We start from the raw sequence: 18,136 nt of genomic DNA, 5'->3' as shown, positions 1-18,136 counted from the left end.
GCTTTTTAATTAGAAAGACTCAAGAGTACACAGGAGGAGGTTGCGTATGTGACGTCATAGCTTTCGCTCGCTTCCTGCAGCTTGGCCTCCCCGCTGAAATTCCACTGTTTTATGATTAATTGATTTATGATTGAAGATGTCTGTGTGTTTTGTGCCAGGTTGCAGTCGCTCCAAGCTGCAGGAAGCGAGCAAAAGCTATGACGTCATATACGCAACCGCCTCCTGTGTAGTTTTTCTAATTTACGTTTTTTACCACAAAGTATGACTTTCTTGACCTTAAAATTTATGTTTTAAATTCATTAATGACATATTTGGATTTCATGTCACAACTCAAACAGGACCAAAAGATAATATTTCTCTTCTCATTCACTGCCATTCATATTTTTTCCGATCTAAGGTCCCATGAGCTTCACCGGAAGGGGCGTGACTTCGGCACTCTATGCTGCCATGAGAACACAAACCAACTCTAGGCAATTATGCAACTTTGTAACAAAATTAGTCCCTGATTCAGACCAAAGCAAGACAACTCTAGGTCTGAAAGCACCCTTAATACTTAACTTTTCGTTTTTAAAGAAGAGGCTAAATCTTCGAAAACACTTGGGGACTTTAGTCTTTACAAAGCATTACTGACACAAAAGTAATAAGTAATTTTTAGGGTTTATTTTCAGTGAAGCATTAATACAGTATACATTTGGTTCTCTTGTGAGTATAACAGCACCAGGATGGTGAATTTGGTCTTGATTAAAAAACAAAAACTACTGTCCCATGTTCATGGTAATGAAGGGACTAGGGATGTCACAAGATCCAAATCGATGTCAAAATTCTGAAAACATGACAATACCCTCCAGTACAGTATGTACCAGGGATGCAATTCTGCCTGACCTGACAGGGCAGCATATAAACCGACAAGGGTTCTAGCCTGCCATTAAATGCCAAAGGAAGAAGAAGAAGAATGGCTACCTGCATGAAACAACATCATGTCAAAAAGAACAACTCGTCGAAAAGAAAAACATTTTTTTTCCTGAGGCCGGTGTATTTTGTTAATTCTTTGCAATATTACCACCGTGTATTTACTTTCTGCTACAAACACCAGCTGTGTGAAGAGGCACTGAGTGTCCATTCTGCACTGAGTGCTGCACGTTTGGCATCTCTTCTGGCTGCTGAAAGTTAAAAAATATTCATCTGTGGGGAAGATGCTGTGCTCGACACGGTCTCTTTTTAGCCTGCCATCCAAACACAGTGAAGGAGAGTTGGACAAATAGCCTACCACAAAGACCAACCGTCACATCTTACATGGAAAATCGTGCATTATACAGTGATAAACAACAAAAATAGAGGAGAAATATAATAATATACTGTAGACTATATATTAAAATATGCTTCCCAACTAAAAAAATTCATTAACTCACATGGACTAGTGCTTTGCGTTTGAGGCAGATCATCAGGAATTAATAATAACACTGGCTACACAGGCAAGTAGGATCAATTTATATGGTGGTGATGTCCTTTCCTGGGATTTCCGGTGACATTTTATATTGTACTTACCTTTGAATCCTTCCCCTCTAATGTATATGAACACTGATCAGCAGCCACTTAAAGACAACACACACACTTTACAGCACAGCTTCATGTGAGAGCATCTGCCCCGGCCGTAGTTTGTTTAATAAGCCAGCTGTCCTTACTCAAACATTTAAAAAATTACAGGAGGAGAGTCTGTAGAGCACGATACCTCTCAGTCTCCTTGGCAACGGGACCAGAGACTCCTCCTCCACATACAAACAAAAAAAATGTGTATATGAGCACACACACACACACGCTTACACACACATGGTTCAGCCCTCTCACAATCTGAGGTGTGAGATTATGTGAGAAGTATTTATCTCCCACCTGATGAGAACACGAGCAGCTGAAGAGTTCAAGAGCATTTAATTGGCTGAATTTGTTGTGTTAACAGTGATACAATGGTCACAACACAAATTAATATCATTTCCAACTTTTAGACTTTTGTTACATCACGAATGATCTCAGCACACACTTGTTTTCCCATTGAATACTCAAATCCTGATGTAAATTTAAAATAGCTTTATCAAATGATTACAAGTATTCCAGTATCTAGATGGTAGCAAAGAAATAAATGTACTGTAGTATCTTGTGGACATCTCAGTGCTTAGAAAGCTGGACGCTGATGCTGTATATAAAACAGGCCTGAGCTGCTGTCATCAACTGCCAACAGAAATAGAGTGATGTGGTAGCTGTTGAAGGCGAGGCTAATCTGATTATGATGTGATAGCATCAGGAGAAAACTATATCTTTCCAGGAATGTCTTTGACACCAACACAAACTTTGTCTTCATTCAAGTCGAGTCGGGTTTTCAGACATGCATCAGGTCGGCGGGTTGTGCAGCCGAGACGATCGGGAAGTCTCCCAGATGGCGAGTGAGCGTCTTCTAATTACAGCTTGCATCAGATGAGTCAGTCACTCCTCCTACATCGTCTGTCTGCCTGTTTGTTTTTGTTTATCTATCTATCTATCTATCTATCTATCTATCTATCTATCTATCTATCTATCTATCGCAGCACTATCCATCACAAACTGGTGCTGTGTCTCAATTCAGATACTTCCCCTGTCATGCTTCCAAGTAGTACACTTGGTACAGTACGTACTTACTTGCATAGTGCATGAATTCAACGGGGTAGTATTATCATGAATTAAATATGGCTGCTACGCTGTTACGAGAAATGACGGTCACAAAATTTGACTTCATCTACCTCTTCTTCTTCTCTTGTGATTGCAATTGTCCCCGCCAAAATATCTGCTAGCTTGCACGAATGTTTACTGGAGCAACCACAACTGCTGCGACTTCCTCTGGTATAATTTTCACAAATTTGGTGGTACCTCCCCTTCTGCTAGGTAGCCAAGATTGTAACCATTGAGGGTAAGAAGTGTCCAGCGTTCCACACCCAACTTTATGACAGTAAAGTTATGGATAAACTATCCAGGTACTTACAGTGCACTGCATTTTGCCATATTTCACAGCGTAATGTGCTTATGCACTCAAAATAGCAAGTGCAAGTACAGAAGAAAGCACCAATCTGTATGTCAGCCTTTCTCTTGGGTGCTAATGTAAATCTGTCAGCAAGTGCCATCATTAAGTGTGAGATTCTTTGTAGAAGAGACAGAGAGACCACTTTGTACTCTCACAATAGTAGCACAGTAGACAGAACACGAGTGTCATGCATGCATTAGTCAGGAAGTCATGTAGGAATCACCAAATGAAGCCAACATGTACAGATTCTAATGGTACTTTCACACCTGTTTGTTTGCCCCCTAAGTGCAGTCATTTTGGCAGGTGTGAACACAGCAATCACACTCAGGCGCGCACCAAAATGACCAGACAGAGACCTTCTTGAAGAGGTGGTCTCGGTCCCATTACAAAAGAACTCTGGTGCGGTTTGTTTGTGGTGCGAACGTGTTCTGACCTTGACCCGAACCAACTGCAGTCACATGACACATTAGCCCTTTTTAAACAGGAACTGTGCAAATTTGCAGGAAATTACAATCAGTCTTCTTTCAGCATTGGCAGTATAAAAACAAAATAGGGGAGTTCAGGAAAATGCCGCCTACCTACTTTTGTTTGTACAGAATGCGCCTTTTTCGGGGCAATGGGGGGCGTGAGCAAGTAACAAAACGTGTAGCTCAGCATGTGACGTAAACAGTGACGTGGGAGGGAAGCCATGGCTAGTCAGTGCTTCGGCGATTCTCTTGTAAGTCGGCCCGTCCTTCACTGTCCCCGTCATCTGACGGTTAGTGGCCTCTTCGTTTGCGAGGGCAAGAAGGGTGCGCAGTTCCTTGTCTCCCCAGTTGCTCGTCTTCACAGTGTCTTTCAGGTTTGCGTTTCCCTCTTGCTACTAGCTGCTCGCTAATTCCTGCTATCAGCTGTTTCCTGTTTATCCACTGCCAGTGGCTCGCAAGTGCGGCGTCATCAACAGCTCCTCCCACAAGTCATCAACAGCCGCTCCAGTGGCGGAAGGGCGCCTAGTTCTTTTTAAACCAAAAAGGTTCCGCCAATATGTCTACCCTACATCAGCGGGTTGGTACACAACTTTAGTCCACAGCAGGTCAAAGTTAGCATTTATTCAGTGAAATATTTCAACACTAGTTTGATGGATCAGCACTACATTTTGCATGGACATTCATGGAGCCCATCATGAATCCTTATGACTTTGATGCCTACCGACTCTTCCTTTTGTGCCACTATGAGGTTCAGACTTGTGGTTTTAGGTAAAATATCTCAACAAGAATTGGATGGATTTCCTAGAAAGTGTTCCCCACAGTATGATTTGGAATAACTTTGCTAATCCCTTGTCTTTCCATCTAGTGCCATCATCAGGTCAGAATTTTGATTTGCCCAATACTTTGTTTCCATAACCTACAAAACTGACGTTCCTATCAGCCTCATCTTAGTCTCTATATACAGACTCTACATTCGGTGTAGAGTCTATAGGCAAACCCCGGAGATCTTGCCTCCGGAAGAAGAGCGGAAGAGCCCTGGTTTCCCATTGTAGGCTGTTTGTAGTCCGCGTGATATTGACTAATCACCTTTGAGCCGGCTGCAGTTGTTGCCAGGTTAAACGGTCCGTGCGGTGAACTAACGAGGCGGAACATAATTGGCGTCACTGCAAACTCTGAATCCATCGCAATGGTTCAGCATATTTACTTATATATAAATGGAAGTCGGAAATGGAAATTCGCCTCCTCCGCCCAAATCAAACCGGAATGCCAAAAAATCGGGGGTCTGCCCCCAGAGGCTGTATCACCGTCTGCTGGAAGTCAGACGCCGAATACAGCCGATGGGTTCCGAGAATGGCCTCAGCTGTACTTTGTGTTCAGTGCTAATTTGCAAATGCTAGCATGCTAACACGCAAAACTTAGATGATGACAGTAGTAAACATTACACCTGCTAAACATCAGCATGTTAGCATTGTCATTGTGAACATGTTAGGACGAACGTCACCATTTAGCTTAAAGCGCCCCTGTGCCCAAGGTAGCTGCTAGTATGGCTGTAAACTGATGGGGCCCTATTTAAACAGTCTTTAGTGCATGGTCTAAAGCAGTAGTTCCCAACTGGTGGGTCACCTTCCAAAAGTGGGTCCCAGGAATGTGTCACAGTGTGACACTTTATTTTGAAGTATAGTAAATTTTCAGTACCAAGCTTTTGTTCTGAAGTGCTGTTTCCTGATGTAGAGTCAATGACTAACAAACAGCTACTTCACAGAGACAACAAACTAGCGCAACAAGATGGCCAAACACAAGTATGACGTTGCATGTATTACACTGTGTGGACCTTGAACTAATAACAAAGGAGAAATCTGGACCCCATGGCTGGACCAGTTGGAAACCACCGGTCTGAAGTGCATGGTGCATGTGCATTTAGGGTGTGTCCAGCTTCACTTTGCTTGTTAAACGGTGCATAATCTGAGCACAAAGTCAGGCACAAAGGGCAAAGGAGTTATCCCATTAATCATAGGTGTGTATTGGGCAAAACATAAATTCAACCAATCAGAGTGTCATCTCCCACTCCCTTTAAAAGTGAAGTACGCCTGCACTGACCACACTGCTGTTTACATGGCAGATTTGACAAATTGTAGTAATTGAGTGGTTTTCTGCTGTGAGTAATTCAGTAAGAGCAGTGATGTCACTGTAGCAAATATAGAGGGACATTTAAGTAGCAAATCTAAAAACTGTAGTTATGAACTTGAAAGAGGAAACAGAACTTAACTTTTCGCTTCTGAAATAATTAATGAAGTTACGCTCCTCCTCAGCGCAGCATCTCTCTTAGTGGGGAATTGCACAGCAGCTCTGCAGCTCTGCTCTGCTCTCTGCTACGTTCACATTTTAGAGAATGTGATTGATATTTTGCTCATTAATGATCGGCAGCCCATCCCTGAATAATGGGGCCTTGAAAAAAGCAGGAAAATACTCTGCCATTCTGACTTTAGACCAGGTGTTTGTTGGTCAAATTGTTTCTGCTGCCTTTAAATCAGCAATACGCCAACAATGCATCTGACCACGCCTCTGTTTAGGGCATACACGCCCAATGACTATAATCAAAACTCTGTAAATATGTTCTACTATACAGTATTTGGAGTATTTTGATAAGTCAATAATGATGACAGTGAGGATGATGATAAAAAAATAATAAAATCATAAGAAACTTCTTTCAAAAAATAATAATGACAATGATAATAACTGTGGGAGATACAGGACATTAAAAATAGAAAGAAGCAACCCAGTCTCTCCCTGCTGCCTGCTCTCCAGAGTTCATTCTGTTCTGTTTCGAGTCCGTGTCAGTCAGATGTGAAATGGACACGGTGAGCTGTGAAAACACGCCTCCCTGGACGCACATCACACAGGAGAGCCGCAGAAATCTGTCAGAGGTGCAGCTCCTCTCCCTCCTCCTTACTCACTCTTTCTTTCGCTCTTCTTCTTCTCCTATCGTTGAAATTTAGATTGAGCAAATATTTTCTCATTCCTTACATTCCAATGTGTGAGTGAGCAACGGGTACGTCGGTGGGTAGTGTTAGTTTTGTTATCCAGCGATGATTTCTGTGTGCCAGTGTGTGCGGGAGAATAATGTGGAGCGTTGAAGTGAACAATCAGTCATTTTTCAGTCTTTTATTAAAAACTGGGTGTTGTAATGAGAATGTAAAGCTGAACACCGTCCAATCTGTGCACCATTGTTGAGCCAAATTATTCCTGCAGCAACTTGACATTTAATCACGTTTACTGTGTGTATAATCAGTGTTTTTGTGTCCTAATATGGATGTGGGTACAGGGGTCAGGTGCCCAAGGGATCAGGGACCCCCAAAGGTCTTATTGTGCTTTAAATTAGGTGCTTGTTTTTTCTGTTGCATGGGTGAGTTATGAGACAATGGGCCCCTGGGCACAGATACACAAAAGGCCCCAGCACCTCACCTTTGTGGTGGTTTTGCCCTTTTTTTAAAGTTATTCATTATTTTGTGTCATCATGCATTTTTTGTGGTTTTGTGTCTCTTTGTGGTAGTTTTGTAAGTGATTAATTTACTTTGTGTTGGTCATTTGTGAGTTTCTTCTGGTCTGTACGTGTTAATTCAAGTGACATTTCGTAGGTGAAGGTCAAGGGGGGCAATGAAATTTTGGGCCTCTGGTCTTGTGCCCAGAGAGCCAGTTCTGCAATTCATCCATGGTCTATTGGCCAGGTGTGTGGAGGTGTGAAAGTAAGCAGGATTTTAGCAAAAAGCTGTACACATGCTGCGTCTTTAACCACCTGGAAACCACAAGGTTGGGCGCTGGGTGCTACTCTTGTGCCTTTTTTGTGCCAGCTCAGCTTGCATTTTAGTGCACCTGCCATGTGTCTACATTAAATACAGTGAATTCAAGGGCGCCAAAATGCAGCATGTGTACGGCTCCCTACTTTCTCAAGTGTCTTTGTTCATTGTTTCCCATCCCTCTTTATAATGTAGGTCTTTCAGGGTAGGTAAAAACACTTACATCGGCCTTTAGACAAGTATTATAGCCTCTGAATCCGAGATAACACCTGACTAAGCACTGTGAAACAGAAGTACGGAAACAGCATACTAGTTCCAACAAATTTAAGATTTGAGATTTATATTTGAGTCAGTATTTCTCTTACGCAACACTGAACAACTATTTCTGGAGCTGCTCTCCTCCTGGCAAGTGGTCAGTTCAACGTCTGCCTAATATTGATTTATTTTGAATTTCTATGTTGTCATGTCTTAAAACAAAAAATCAGACCAAAAAAAACAAACATATATCCAAATCTCAAAATTGAAAACAGAATACCTATCCAGCTCTTGAATTTGTTTAAAGCATAGAAACCCTTACATCAGTACAAATGTGTTTATTTGAATGGATTTCCATAACCCAAAATGTATTAAATGTTTTCATACAAGAAACAGTGATTCTGGAACTACAGATGTTCAGGGTTAGTCTCTTTATTTTCTATTTTTCGATAGATTTTGTCAGGCTTGTGTTACTCCCCCTTGGAGTGCTGACGCTGCATGTTTCAAACTTTCTAATGACATTTATCTTTCTGTTTCAACTCCTCTGCTTGTTTGCTAACTAGTTCTCACAAACTCTCAACAGTAGCATGTGGCGTTCAGGTTTAAAACTGACTCAGGTTGGTGGGTGGCGTGTCCTGTACAGTTGGCCTGTTGTAGGTGGAAGCTTAGTGGTTATTATGAAAATTAAAGATACGAAATGATTAGCGTCACACCAAATTGTAATCCAGTTGCTTTATTTTTGTCTCCTAAAACACAAGTATGTGGATATTTTGTTGCTCTATTTACCAAAGAGTTTTCAGATCAGTTGAAGTACTTAATCTTTCCATGTAAGCCCAGGTTGTGTATTTAGAAAATTATAAAAAAGTCTCTGTGAAAATATGTATCTGTCAATGGTGCTCGTATGTTCAGAAAAACAACATAGACTGTCTTACCGGCCAATGTAAGTAAAAATGGTATGTGTGCTCTTCAGCCAAGAAACAATGAGGCTCTGGTGTCATCTGCCTGGGCTGCGTTATCACTCTGCTCTCCTCAAGGAAGTGGAGCCGTTGATAGAAAACACTCTTATCATCTCTGTCTTGGTTTCAATTTCAGCTCAATTTCACAAGCCAGTGAATGTTCTGTATATGTCTACAACACAAACAGGAAAAGTCAGAACTGGAAAAGGTGTTGATTAGGTCAGGGCTTCTCAGCGTTTTTGTCTCTGGGGACCAGCGAATAAATCACTGTTATTCTGAACTGAGATAAGCCAAAGTTTTCTATATCAAGACCGATGGATGCTGTAAGAACATGAACAGGATCAAAACAAAGTGTCAAGATGAAATACGTAAGTTTAGATCAACGCACACTGAGCCAACACCGCACCATCACCAGGTGAGAGAACTGAGAATGACTGGACAAGATGACCCGCAGACGTGATAAACTGTAATTAGTGATCTGCCTGCGGGAAGTGAGAGTTGTTGACAGGATCACCGGCTGTCACAGTCTGTCGGATGATATTGACCCTCCAGTGAGATAAGGCTAGACAGCTGTCATAAAAAGCCTGAGATGCAGCAGGTGTTGTAATAGGTGCTTGTAATGGGTGATAAGGCATCCACAACTGTACCGATGAAAGGTTCTCTGAAGAACAGATACTCACTGTAAAATGACTCAGAGCACCTTTTTAACCTTTTTTTTTAATCATTTCCTCTCACACTGGTTGATAAAATGTTCTCAGTTATCGTAAATATAGAGATCAACTGTGTCTTGTCATGGTGTAATGCATTTCTGTATATATGTTGTATCAATATTTAGCCATTCTAGCAGCAACTGTACTATTACATGGATTGCTACTGACAGAAATTCAAAATTTCTAGTGAATAAATTACATAGACCGTGTAAAAGAAGTAGACACAGCCACCATGATGTTACCCTTTGGCCTGTAGACTGATATTTTGAAGCCTTGAGTTGACATTTTGTTTTTTTGGAACCAGACCTGACCATATTTATAGCGACTTATCAATCACAAGGTCGTCATGCCCTCAAGCATACCCTGTTTTATTGCTAACTTTACTCTGAATGCGACCATAATTCACAAAATTAACATTGTTTTTAATTGAATAAGACTTGAAACAAGTGTTTGAGACCAAATAAATTAGGAAAATGTTTACTGAGGGAATAAATCAAGTGAGAAGTAGAGTAATTTTCTATATTGAACGTCTTTTTGCAACAATAGGAGTCGCCCTCTGCTGGCCATTAGAAAGAATGCAGAATTAGGGCACTTCCACATTGGCTTTATGTTTCAGACCCGGAAATAACCCCTTGGACGGCACGGTGTAGCAGTGGTTAGCATTGTCGACTCACAGCAAGAGGGTTCCTGGTTTGAACCCAGGGTGGGGATGTTGAACCACGGCATGGGGGAGGTCTTCTGTGAGGAGTTTGCGTGTGGGTTTTCTCTGGGTACTCCAGCTTCCTCCCACAGTCCAAAGACATGCAGGCTAGGTTAATTGCCCGTAGGTGTGATTGTGAGTGCTTGTCTATCTCTGTGTGTTAGCCCTGTGATAGTCTGGCGACCTGTCCAGGGTGTACCCCTCCTCTCGCCCAATGACAGCTGGGATAGGCTCCAGCCCCCCTCAACCCCCAACAGGGTGAGTGGTTACAGAAAATGAATGAACTGACAGCTATTTTGTTGCAGGGCGTTGGTGGTTAGGTGTAGGCAACAAAACTGCTTGGTCAGGGTTAGGAAAAGATGGTGGTTGACATAAGTGTCATTACTGGATTCACATGGTTAACCGCTAACGTGACACTCAAGTGACTTATAACTGACCTGACACCTCAGGTGGCAAATTAGCTTAATGCTGCCTTTAGTTTCCCGCGGGACACACACCCTGCTCTCCTGGGTCGAAGTCCTGTACTTGTTGGATCCATCCAACTACCCTAAACAGACTTTGTCGCTCTTCATACTATGTCTATTGCTCTGAATGTCTAATAATGATGCAAAAGGGTTTACATTGGAGTTAATTGAAAGCCCAGTGCATCTTATACAGACGCTAAAGTGTGTCCATATCTGACGCTTAATATCAGTGACCAAGCTCTGTTTTGTTGTCGCCCTGGGAGAGAAGCTGACTAAAATAACGTTTGCAGCGTAAAGTTTGGGCTGAATGCAGTCATACCCCTGTATTACCTAAGCAGTAATATCTTCTTAATATCTCTATTTTCAAAACTGATATCAAGACACAATGGAGGATTAAATATTGATAACTAAACTTGTTGTCGAAATAAATCGTTTGTTGTATTTTAAGATAGATGTCGGGGGGTTCCCCATTCAGTTTCATATTTTAAGGACCTTTTTCTAGAGCCAACCATTAGAGAAACCACATCTTTGTAGCTATGTAGTGTAAATAGATAAAAACAGCAGTGATGTTGCACAGAGCAAAACAGGTGGTGACAACAACATCATAATTGCTGGAGAGAGGTTAAAATTCTAAAAACATTCATGTTCATCTTTGTAAGCCATGTAACACTGGAGAAAAAGCACAGGGGTTAAAAAGACTTGCTCTTGTAGGGTTCATTTCAGGAGCAACTGCTGATGTTCTTGGACTTAATTGTTGAGGTGCAAAAATAAAAGTCGCTATATACTGATAGGAATCTGAAGTTATTGATTTGACCGAAGAAAGAAAGAAAGTCAAACAGGGTCCTTGTGGACAATGACTTAGAGTCAGTGCTTTAACCTCCCTCATCTGTACATAAACAGAGTGTCCTCTCGTTACCTCAGGCTGTTGTTGGTAAAATCAATATGTTTGCTTTATTCACCAGGTTAGATAAGCTGTTCAGGAGCTGATATCTGACCTTTTGACCTCCCCTGACAGGGGAGGAAGAAAGGAAAATTTCCCTTGTGGTACTCACCAAAGCATGGTATTATTGTTGCATTACAAAGACAAACCAACATGCTGATGGAATCTGGCAGAGACAGCTGCTGCCCGTTGCTGCCTGTTTGTCTTCTAAATATCACACACTTTCAAGCCGTGATCCTGTTCCTTATTTGAGGTACAAATATCACATTTTTGACAAGATGGACAAACAGAGAGAAATCCAGCCCGTCTGTACACGAGAGCTGGCTACTATTTTCAGAAAAATGCAGACTTACTGCAAGAGCCAGAACAAATACATCATGAGTGTGTGTGTATGTGTGTGTATGTGTATGTGAACAGGGCCAGAGCATGGGGTGATGAGGACAATCCTCTGCTGACCTCGATGCAGATGACCAGTGATGGCCACAACATCACCTCAACAGTAAGTCATGATTCCAGACTCTGTTACATTTATTTAAAAAACAAAAAGCAGTGGGTCCATGTGCGTTCTTGTGCACGTTTCTCAAATGGAAACTCCCACTCAGTCGTTAGCAGACAGCAGTGACGTAGGTCTCAGCGCTGATGCCCTCCCTCACTCCCCACACACACACACCAGTGTAAGATGGGAGAGTGAGTAAAGTGTTAGCTTGGAAGATTTGAGCTTGGAGGTGGAAGATGGGGCTGTCTTATTATTAAAAATTAAATTAAATCTTTGTTAAACCTGGAGAAGACACGCTGAGATTCAATATAATCAATATAATACTGCGCTTGTGCTGTATAAATACATTTATAATTCTGCAGTCAGTGTATTACCTACAGTAGATGGCGGTTAGCACACTCCAAGTTTGAAGAAGCAGACAGGAGTACTGGAGCACAGAAGCTAAGCAATGTACTGCTTCGGATGGCACATGCTAGCTTAGTCCTAAAAGTCTCACAGTTACACAAACATATCAGGGACAGTGGTAACCAGTAACTCAATGTGTTTTATGTACAAGGTAACATTACAGTTTCTGTCAAGGATGTCTGGTGGCTGTGGACGGGGGCAGCAGCAAAATGTCTTTTAGCATCCCATAAAAGGACCATCAAAAAAAGTAGTGTACACTGTACTTTTTATTTTATTTTTTTTTATACATTATCTTTATGGGCTTTTTAACTTTATTACAGGACAGTTTAAGAATGACAGGAAAAGGGGCAGAGAGAATGGGGATAGCATGCAGCAAAAGGGCCGCAAGTTGAAATCAAACCTAGGCCACTGTAAAGATTTAGCCTACATGGGGGGCGCACACTCTACCAGTTGAGCTATAGGTCACCCCATTTAGTTTATTTTCAACGCTTTACTTTGCCATCAGACAGCCCTTTCCGACGGGTAATGGAAGCAGTTATATGGCGCTTTTCAAAGCCACTAGACTCAGGGCTGGCCCGTGGCATAGGCAGTATAGGCGAAAGTCAAATCAAAATGTTTACCTTTTACTTTTTCTTTTTTTTTTGCTAATACTTTAACTATTGTTATTTTGAAATATTACATTAGGCCACAACAACATAAGTACAAAGCAAAGCCTACTTAATAATAGAGGCCTTTTTTGTCAGGGTTCCTGCCGCCCTCTGGCCCCCCTCCACAGCTTGTTACACTTTATCTGTTCTCTGGGAGGGATTGGCGAGTTATCCAACATCAGGTGGACCCTGAAACGCACTGTATTGTTATCATATCATAACGACAAAAGCATTCTGGTGCCGACTCAACAACCACTACACTAATCTCTCAAGACAGATTCTGCAATTTACAAAAAAAAATTTTTTTCTTATTTTTACCGATGGATTTGCAGATTGCCACTACACTACTGAGAGGAGCGTATTTGGAGAGAAAGAACAAAAAAACAAACAAATCCATGTTGAAATCAGCAGAAGGAGCACTAGTTATTGTTTCCTCTGAGCAGCCGGTGGCCACAACCAACATTGATTTACATTGTGAAGCGTTCAGTAAAAATTAGTATTAGGCGCAGGTCAATTATAATGTTCTCATGATGTGTTCAATGGAATCTTGTCATATGTAGCTCTTAGTGAGGTACTCGAATAAATCCAGCTGTTTGAAGGAGAAAGTTGTTGATGTTTTCACAGCACTATAAAATAGATATTAGAGAGGGAATTATGATGTATCATATATCTTACAAAGGCTTTTTTTTTAAAAAAAGATGTTTTTCATGTGAAAGAACGTTTTATAGTGTAGATTTTTGTGTTTCCCTGGAACAAAAGAAAATAAAATAACAACAAAAAACAAAAGATCGCCCAGGGCACCAAATGTGCAAGGGCCGCCAGTGACCAGACTCCATTGACAGAAACAGTAATTTTACCTCACAGCACATGGGAGTGGCTGGTCTACCGCTGCGTAGATCGTCTGGTTTGTTTGTGTTACTGTGCGACTTTCCTCACTGTGCTAAGGTGGAATCAATGGCAGTACGTGGGTTTATATGTAGACACACCACCATGCAGAAACCTACATCAGGTCACGTGAGATGAGGGGCTGGGGAAAATAGCATTTTGACACTAAACATACAAACTTTGACTAAAATTTGAACCTTTGGAATACATACGTAACGCTACTGAAAAGCTACAGAATGACATAAAAACCTGCACACACACCCAAAAATAATCTAACTGCCCTTTAAACAGTTGACAGATTACCTAAAAATCTAGGAGAAAAAAAACAGTTTTGTGAAATCTGTGCCATTTAAATAGCTGAGTTTGTTTGTTTGTTGTGTTCTTGCAGTTTGTTGGATGACATCATAAACACAGGACAACAGGAGCAGCAGCAGGAATTCCTGAGCTCGCTGGAGACGATTGTTCTCACCATCTTTCTCTCCATTATTATCATCATGACGGTGTTTGGCAACCTGCTGGTCATGGTGGCACTCTGCAGGGACAGACATCTACGGTGAGCCTGTGGTCTTTTTTTCAATGCTGGAAGCAGCAACAGTTGTCCAGCTGGCTTTAAAGTCCCAGAGAAGTTACAGGGATCTATCTGCAGAAGACACACCCAAGCTCAAGATCTGAAGTGTTAGGCTACATGAAAAACAAATAATAAAGGCGACTACATTTTCACTGTCGTGAACCTTTCTTCAATCTTTTTTGATGTCAGATAGCCAGATAAGACTTTCATAAGATAAATGTGACAAAAACAAAGAGACAAAGCAAGGGCATTTTGTTTCCTGCTATTTATACTGAAAACATATATTTTACTGTGAGGTATTCTGGGAAACAGTGTTCAAAAATTCCACACGCTTTGGGAGGAACCCATGAAATGTCAAAGCACTCACGTTACGGAAATTTTGTCCTGAAATGCCCTCTCTGGCTGACAGGTAGATTGGTACCTGTGACATTTCATGCTTGCCTAAAATCTAAGTCAAACTATAAAAAACTCTGCATTTTAACGCTCCAGCATGTAGGATTTAGGAGGAATTGAAGATAATATCTAAGTATGATGTCATTAGTGTATAATCACCTGAAAATATTAATCGCTTTGTTTTTGTTACGTACAAATGTGCCGGTTATTTCTACCTACAGGGCTGGTCCTCCTCCATGGAGTCTGCCGTGTTGTTCTACAGTAGCCCAGAATGGATAAATCAAACACTGGGTCTAAATAGGGTCTATTACATTTTCACGTCAGCTACACCCTTGCCTCATGAGAGAACTTTTATTTGGTTGCAATCTGCAACCTCACTGCTAGATGCCACTGAATCCTGTACACTAGACCTGAGAAGACATTTAAATCCTACTGACATCAGACAGTCTTCGTTTATAAATGCAAAACAGGACACATGACAATCGCTTCAAATTTCTGTGAAGTCACACTGACAGCTGGCAAATTATGTGGCAGCACCTTTGAAGGTTAGAGATGCAAGCTGGTTTAAGTCATGTCGGACATGATGGTACAGTACAACATAGAGTACGCCATAAACTTCTACTGTTGAGTTTTGTGGATTATTTTTTGATGCCGACTCATTTCTTGCTGTCTCCTCTCCTCTCAGGAAGAAGAAGACTAACTACTTCATTGTGTCGCTGGCGTTTGCTGACTTGCTGGTTGCGTTGTTGGTGATGCCCTTCGCTGCGATCGAGCTGACTACTGGCCAGTGGCGGTACGGAGAGATCTTCTGCCTGGTTCGAACGTCTCTGGACGTCCTGTTGACTACAGCGTCCATCCTGCACCTCTGCTGCATTGCGCTGGACAGGTGCGTATGTCTGGGAAAGAGATGATGGGGAGGGAGGATTTGAAACTCATTCATACTGAAAACAATGGATGGCATGACACTAAGGCAAGATGCCTGCCAAGATGCAGATCACTGCAGACCACTGTTCACGACCAACAAATGACAAAACCAATGGGTGTTTTTCAGGGACATGGCTCTTTTTCTAGCGTCTTTTCAGCCCTCAAACATGGGTGTTTTTCAGTGACCAGTCGCTGTTTTTTCAGTGGAGATAGTGCCACAAGCAGCAGTCCAGTCAGGACCACTTTGGTCCAAGAAAACTTAATTTCCATTTGCAGTATTACAGTTGGCGGTATGGCTCTGTTTTGGGGCCTCTCTGCCTTTCCTAGGCAAATGCAGAAAGCCTCTTCCATGGGCCTACGTGGGAAGCCTAAGGCAGAGAGGACAAACCTCTGCCCTTCCATGCGCCTACATGACCGTAAGCAGAGAGAGCAGCAGCAAAGACCACCCAGGAACAAAACAGAGCAGCATCAATGACAAACAGAAATGACATTGATATTGATAAGTCAGACACAACATGAAAAGGAGGAGCCGGGGTGGAGGTGGGTTGCAGGCTTGCAGAGGAAGCCAAAAAATGGTCTTTTCCCAACCATAGCCAAGTGGTTTTTGTGCCTAAATCTAACCACACATTATCCACAGCGTTGTTAAAATAAAAAGTTTTAATGTATCTGCTTTCCGAGGGTCTTTGCTGCTGCTCCTGCCTTAGGTTTTCCAGGTAGGCGCATGGAAGGGCAGAGAGGTGTGCTCTTATGCCTTAGGCTTTCCATGTCGGCATGCAGAAGGGCGGAAAAGTGACATATCTGTGATTTGCAGGAACATACAATTCCAACATTTTTTTCTGCAATTACAAAAGTGTATTAAATTTAATTTTATAAGATGACGTAAGATGAATTTTGTATTGAAAATGCACTGATGTTTGGTTTTATATTTACAGTCACTTCAAAAACTGCACTTATGCAGCTTGTGTGTCTATATTATTCCAGGTATTACGCTATCTGCTGCCAGCCACTGGTCTACAGACACAAGATGACCCCAGTCAGAGTGGCAGTGATGCTCAGCGGCTGTTGGCTCATCCCCACCTTCATCTCCTTCCTACCCATCATGCAAAGCTGGAACGCCATCGGCATTGAGGACATTGTGAGTCCTCAGTGGCTAAGATCAGATATCAAGGAAGGGTTGAGAGATGACACAGTTATTACAGTCCCGCATCAACAGAATACACTAAATATTTTAACAAAGTAGCCCACTTAAGAGCTCATATACCCCCTTCAATACCTAAAGAGAAGGATGTTCTTTCTGTGAGGACAAATGCAGTGTAAACCTTTCCAACCCAATATTCTCTGTTTCTAATAACGTTTCCAATCCCTTCAACAATGACACGGTAATGCAGTGATCACAAAACAATTCCAGTCTCTGCAGAGGCTCTCTTGCTGCGAGCAAAGACAGCTCTTCAACAAGCATTTCCTGCTGGTTTGGATGTGTTTTGGCGTGGGGTTATTTCAGAGTCGCCTTGAAATGAGCTGCAGGACTCCCAGAGGCACACGAGAATAGATGAATTTATTCAGCCAGAGTTAATGAAATACATGTCCCTTTTCCTTGTCTTGCAGTCAGACTTCATTCAAACAGCAATCTATTGTTTTTAAAAGCTGACTGGGTGTCTTGAAGATATATGTCAGAGACAGAATTGCAGAGGACTTGATATGACCACATTTAGACCAGGTTTCTTTATACGTTGTGTGTACGTTTCTTTGGTCGCTTGTCTTCTCTAAAAAACATTCTGAAAACTTTCATTGCACTCTTGTTCTGCCCAAAAAAGGAATTGTTTGAAACTGAAACTTCTTCTCACTCCAGCTGTCACAAAGCCACAAGAACTGATTTAATAATTGTGACACAAGTTAGATGATCCGCTATAGTTTGTCTGCTTGGTATGAACTGCGTCTGCTCTGTTTTCACCAAATAAAGAATGAGGATCTTTCTGTGAATCTGAGGAGACTCTGCTCTCTGTTAGCCCTAAAACCAGAAGTAGTCACTATGTGAGACTTTTTTATACATTTCCAGTGTGGGATTTTACTGCCCTGTAACACAAAATGATCAATTTATGACCATGCAGAGCTCAGAAAGTTGTTCATCAGTACCCAAACCAAACATGATGATGAAATAGAATTTACTCTTCAGCTTGAGGCACTTCTCTACCTTCAGTGTACTCTGACCTCTACATACACTGAACAAAAATATAAACGCAACACTTTTGTTTTTGCTCCCATTTTTCATGAGCTGAACTCAAAGATCTAAAACATTTTCTATACACACAATAGACCATTTCTCACAAATATTGTTCACAAATCTGTCTAAATCTGTGTTAGTGAGCACTTCTCCTTTGCCGAGATAATCCATCCCACCTCACAGGTGTGGCATATCAAGATGCTGATTAGACAGCATGATTATTGCACAGGTGTGCCTTAGGCTGGCCACAATAAAAGGCCACTCT

The 18,136-nt window shown here is 41.7% G+C and overlaps 1 protein-coding gene across 2 annotated transcripts in view; it reads left to right on the top strand.

The window, feature by feature from the left end:
• Window positions 1–18,136, top strand: part of si:dkey-247m21.3 (5-hydroxytryptamine receptor 4) — a 79,016-nt gene that overhangs the window by 14,901 nt on the left and 45,979 nt on the right. For both annotated transcript variants that reach the window (XR_007570503.1, XM_050053681.1), the window contains exons 2-5: window positions 11,750–11,831; window positions 14,154–14,318; window positions 15,412–15,612; window positions 16,632–16,785. Coding sequence is in view for 1 of the 2 variants with exons in the window: in XM_050053681.1 (XP_049909638.1) it covers window positions 11,809–11,831; window positions 14,154–14,318; window positions 15,412–15,612; window positions 16,632–16,785 (543 nt within the window). In the remaining variant the exon portion in view is untranslated. The remainder of the gene's footprint in view (window positions 1–11,749; window positions 11,832–14,153; window positions 14,319–15,411; window positions 15,613–16,631; window positions 16,786–18,136) is intronic.

Source organism: Epinephelus moara, chromosome 9 (genome assembly GCF_006386435.1).
Source record: "Epinephelus moara isolate mb chromosome 9, YSFRI_EMoa_1.0, whole genome shotgun sequence".
Classification (NCBI taxonomy): Eukaryota; Metazoa; Chordata; class Actinopteri; order Perciformes; family Serranidae; genus Epinephelus; species Epinephelus moara.
The sequence above is the reverse complement of the archived record's forward strand: the minus strand, read 5'-3'. Positions and strand labels throughout refer to the sequence as shown.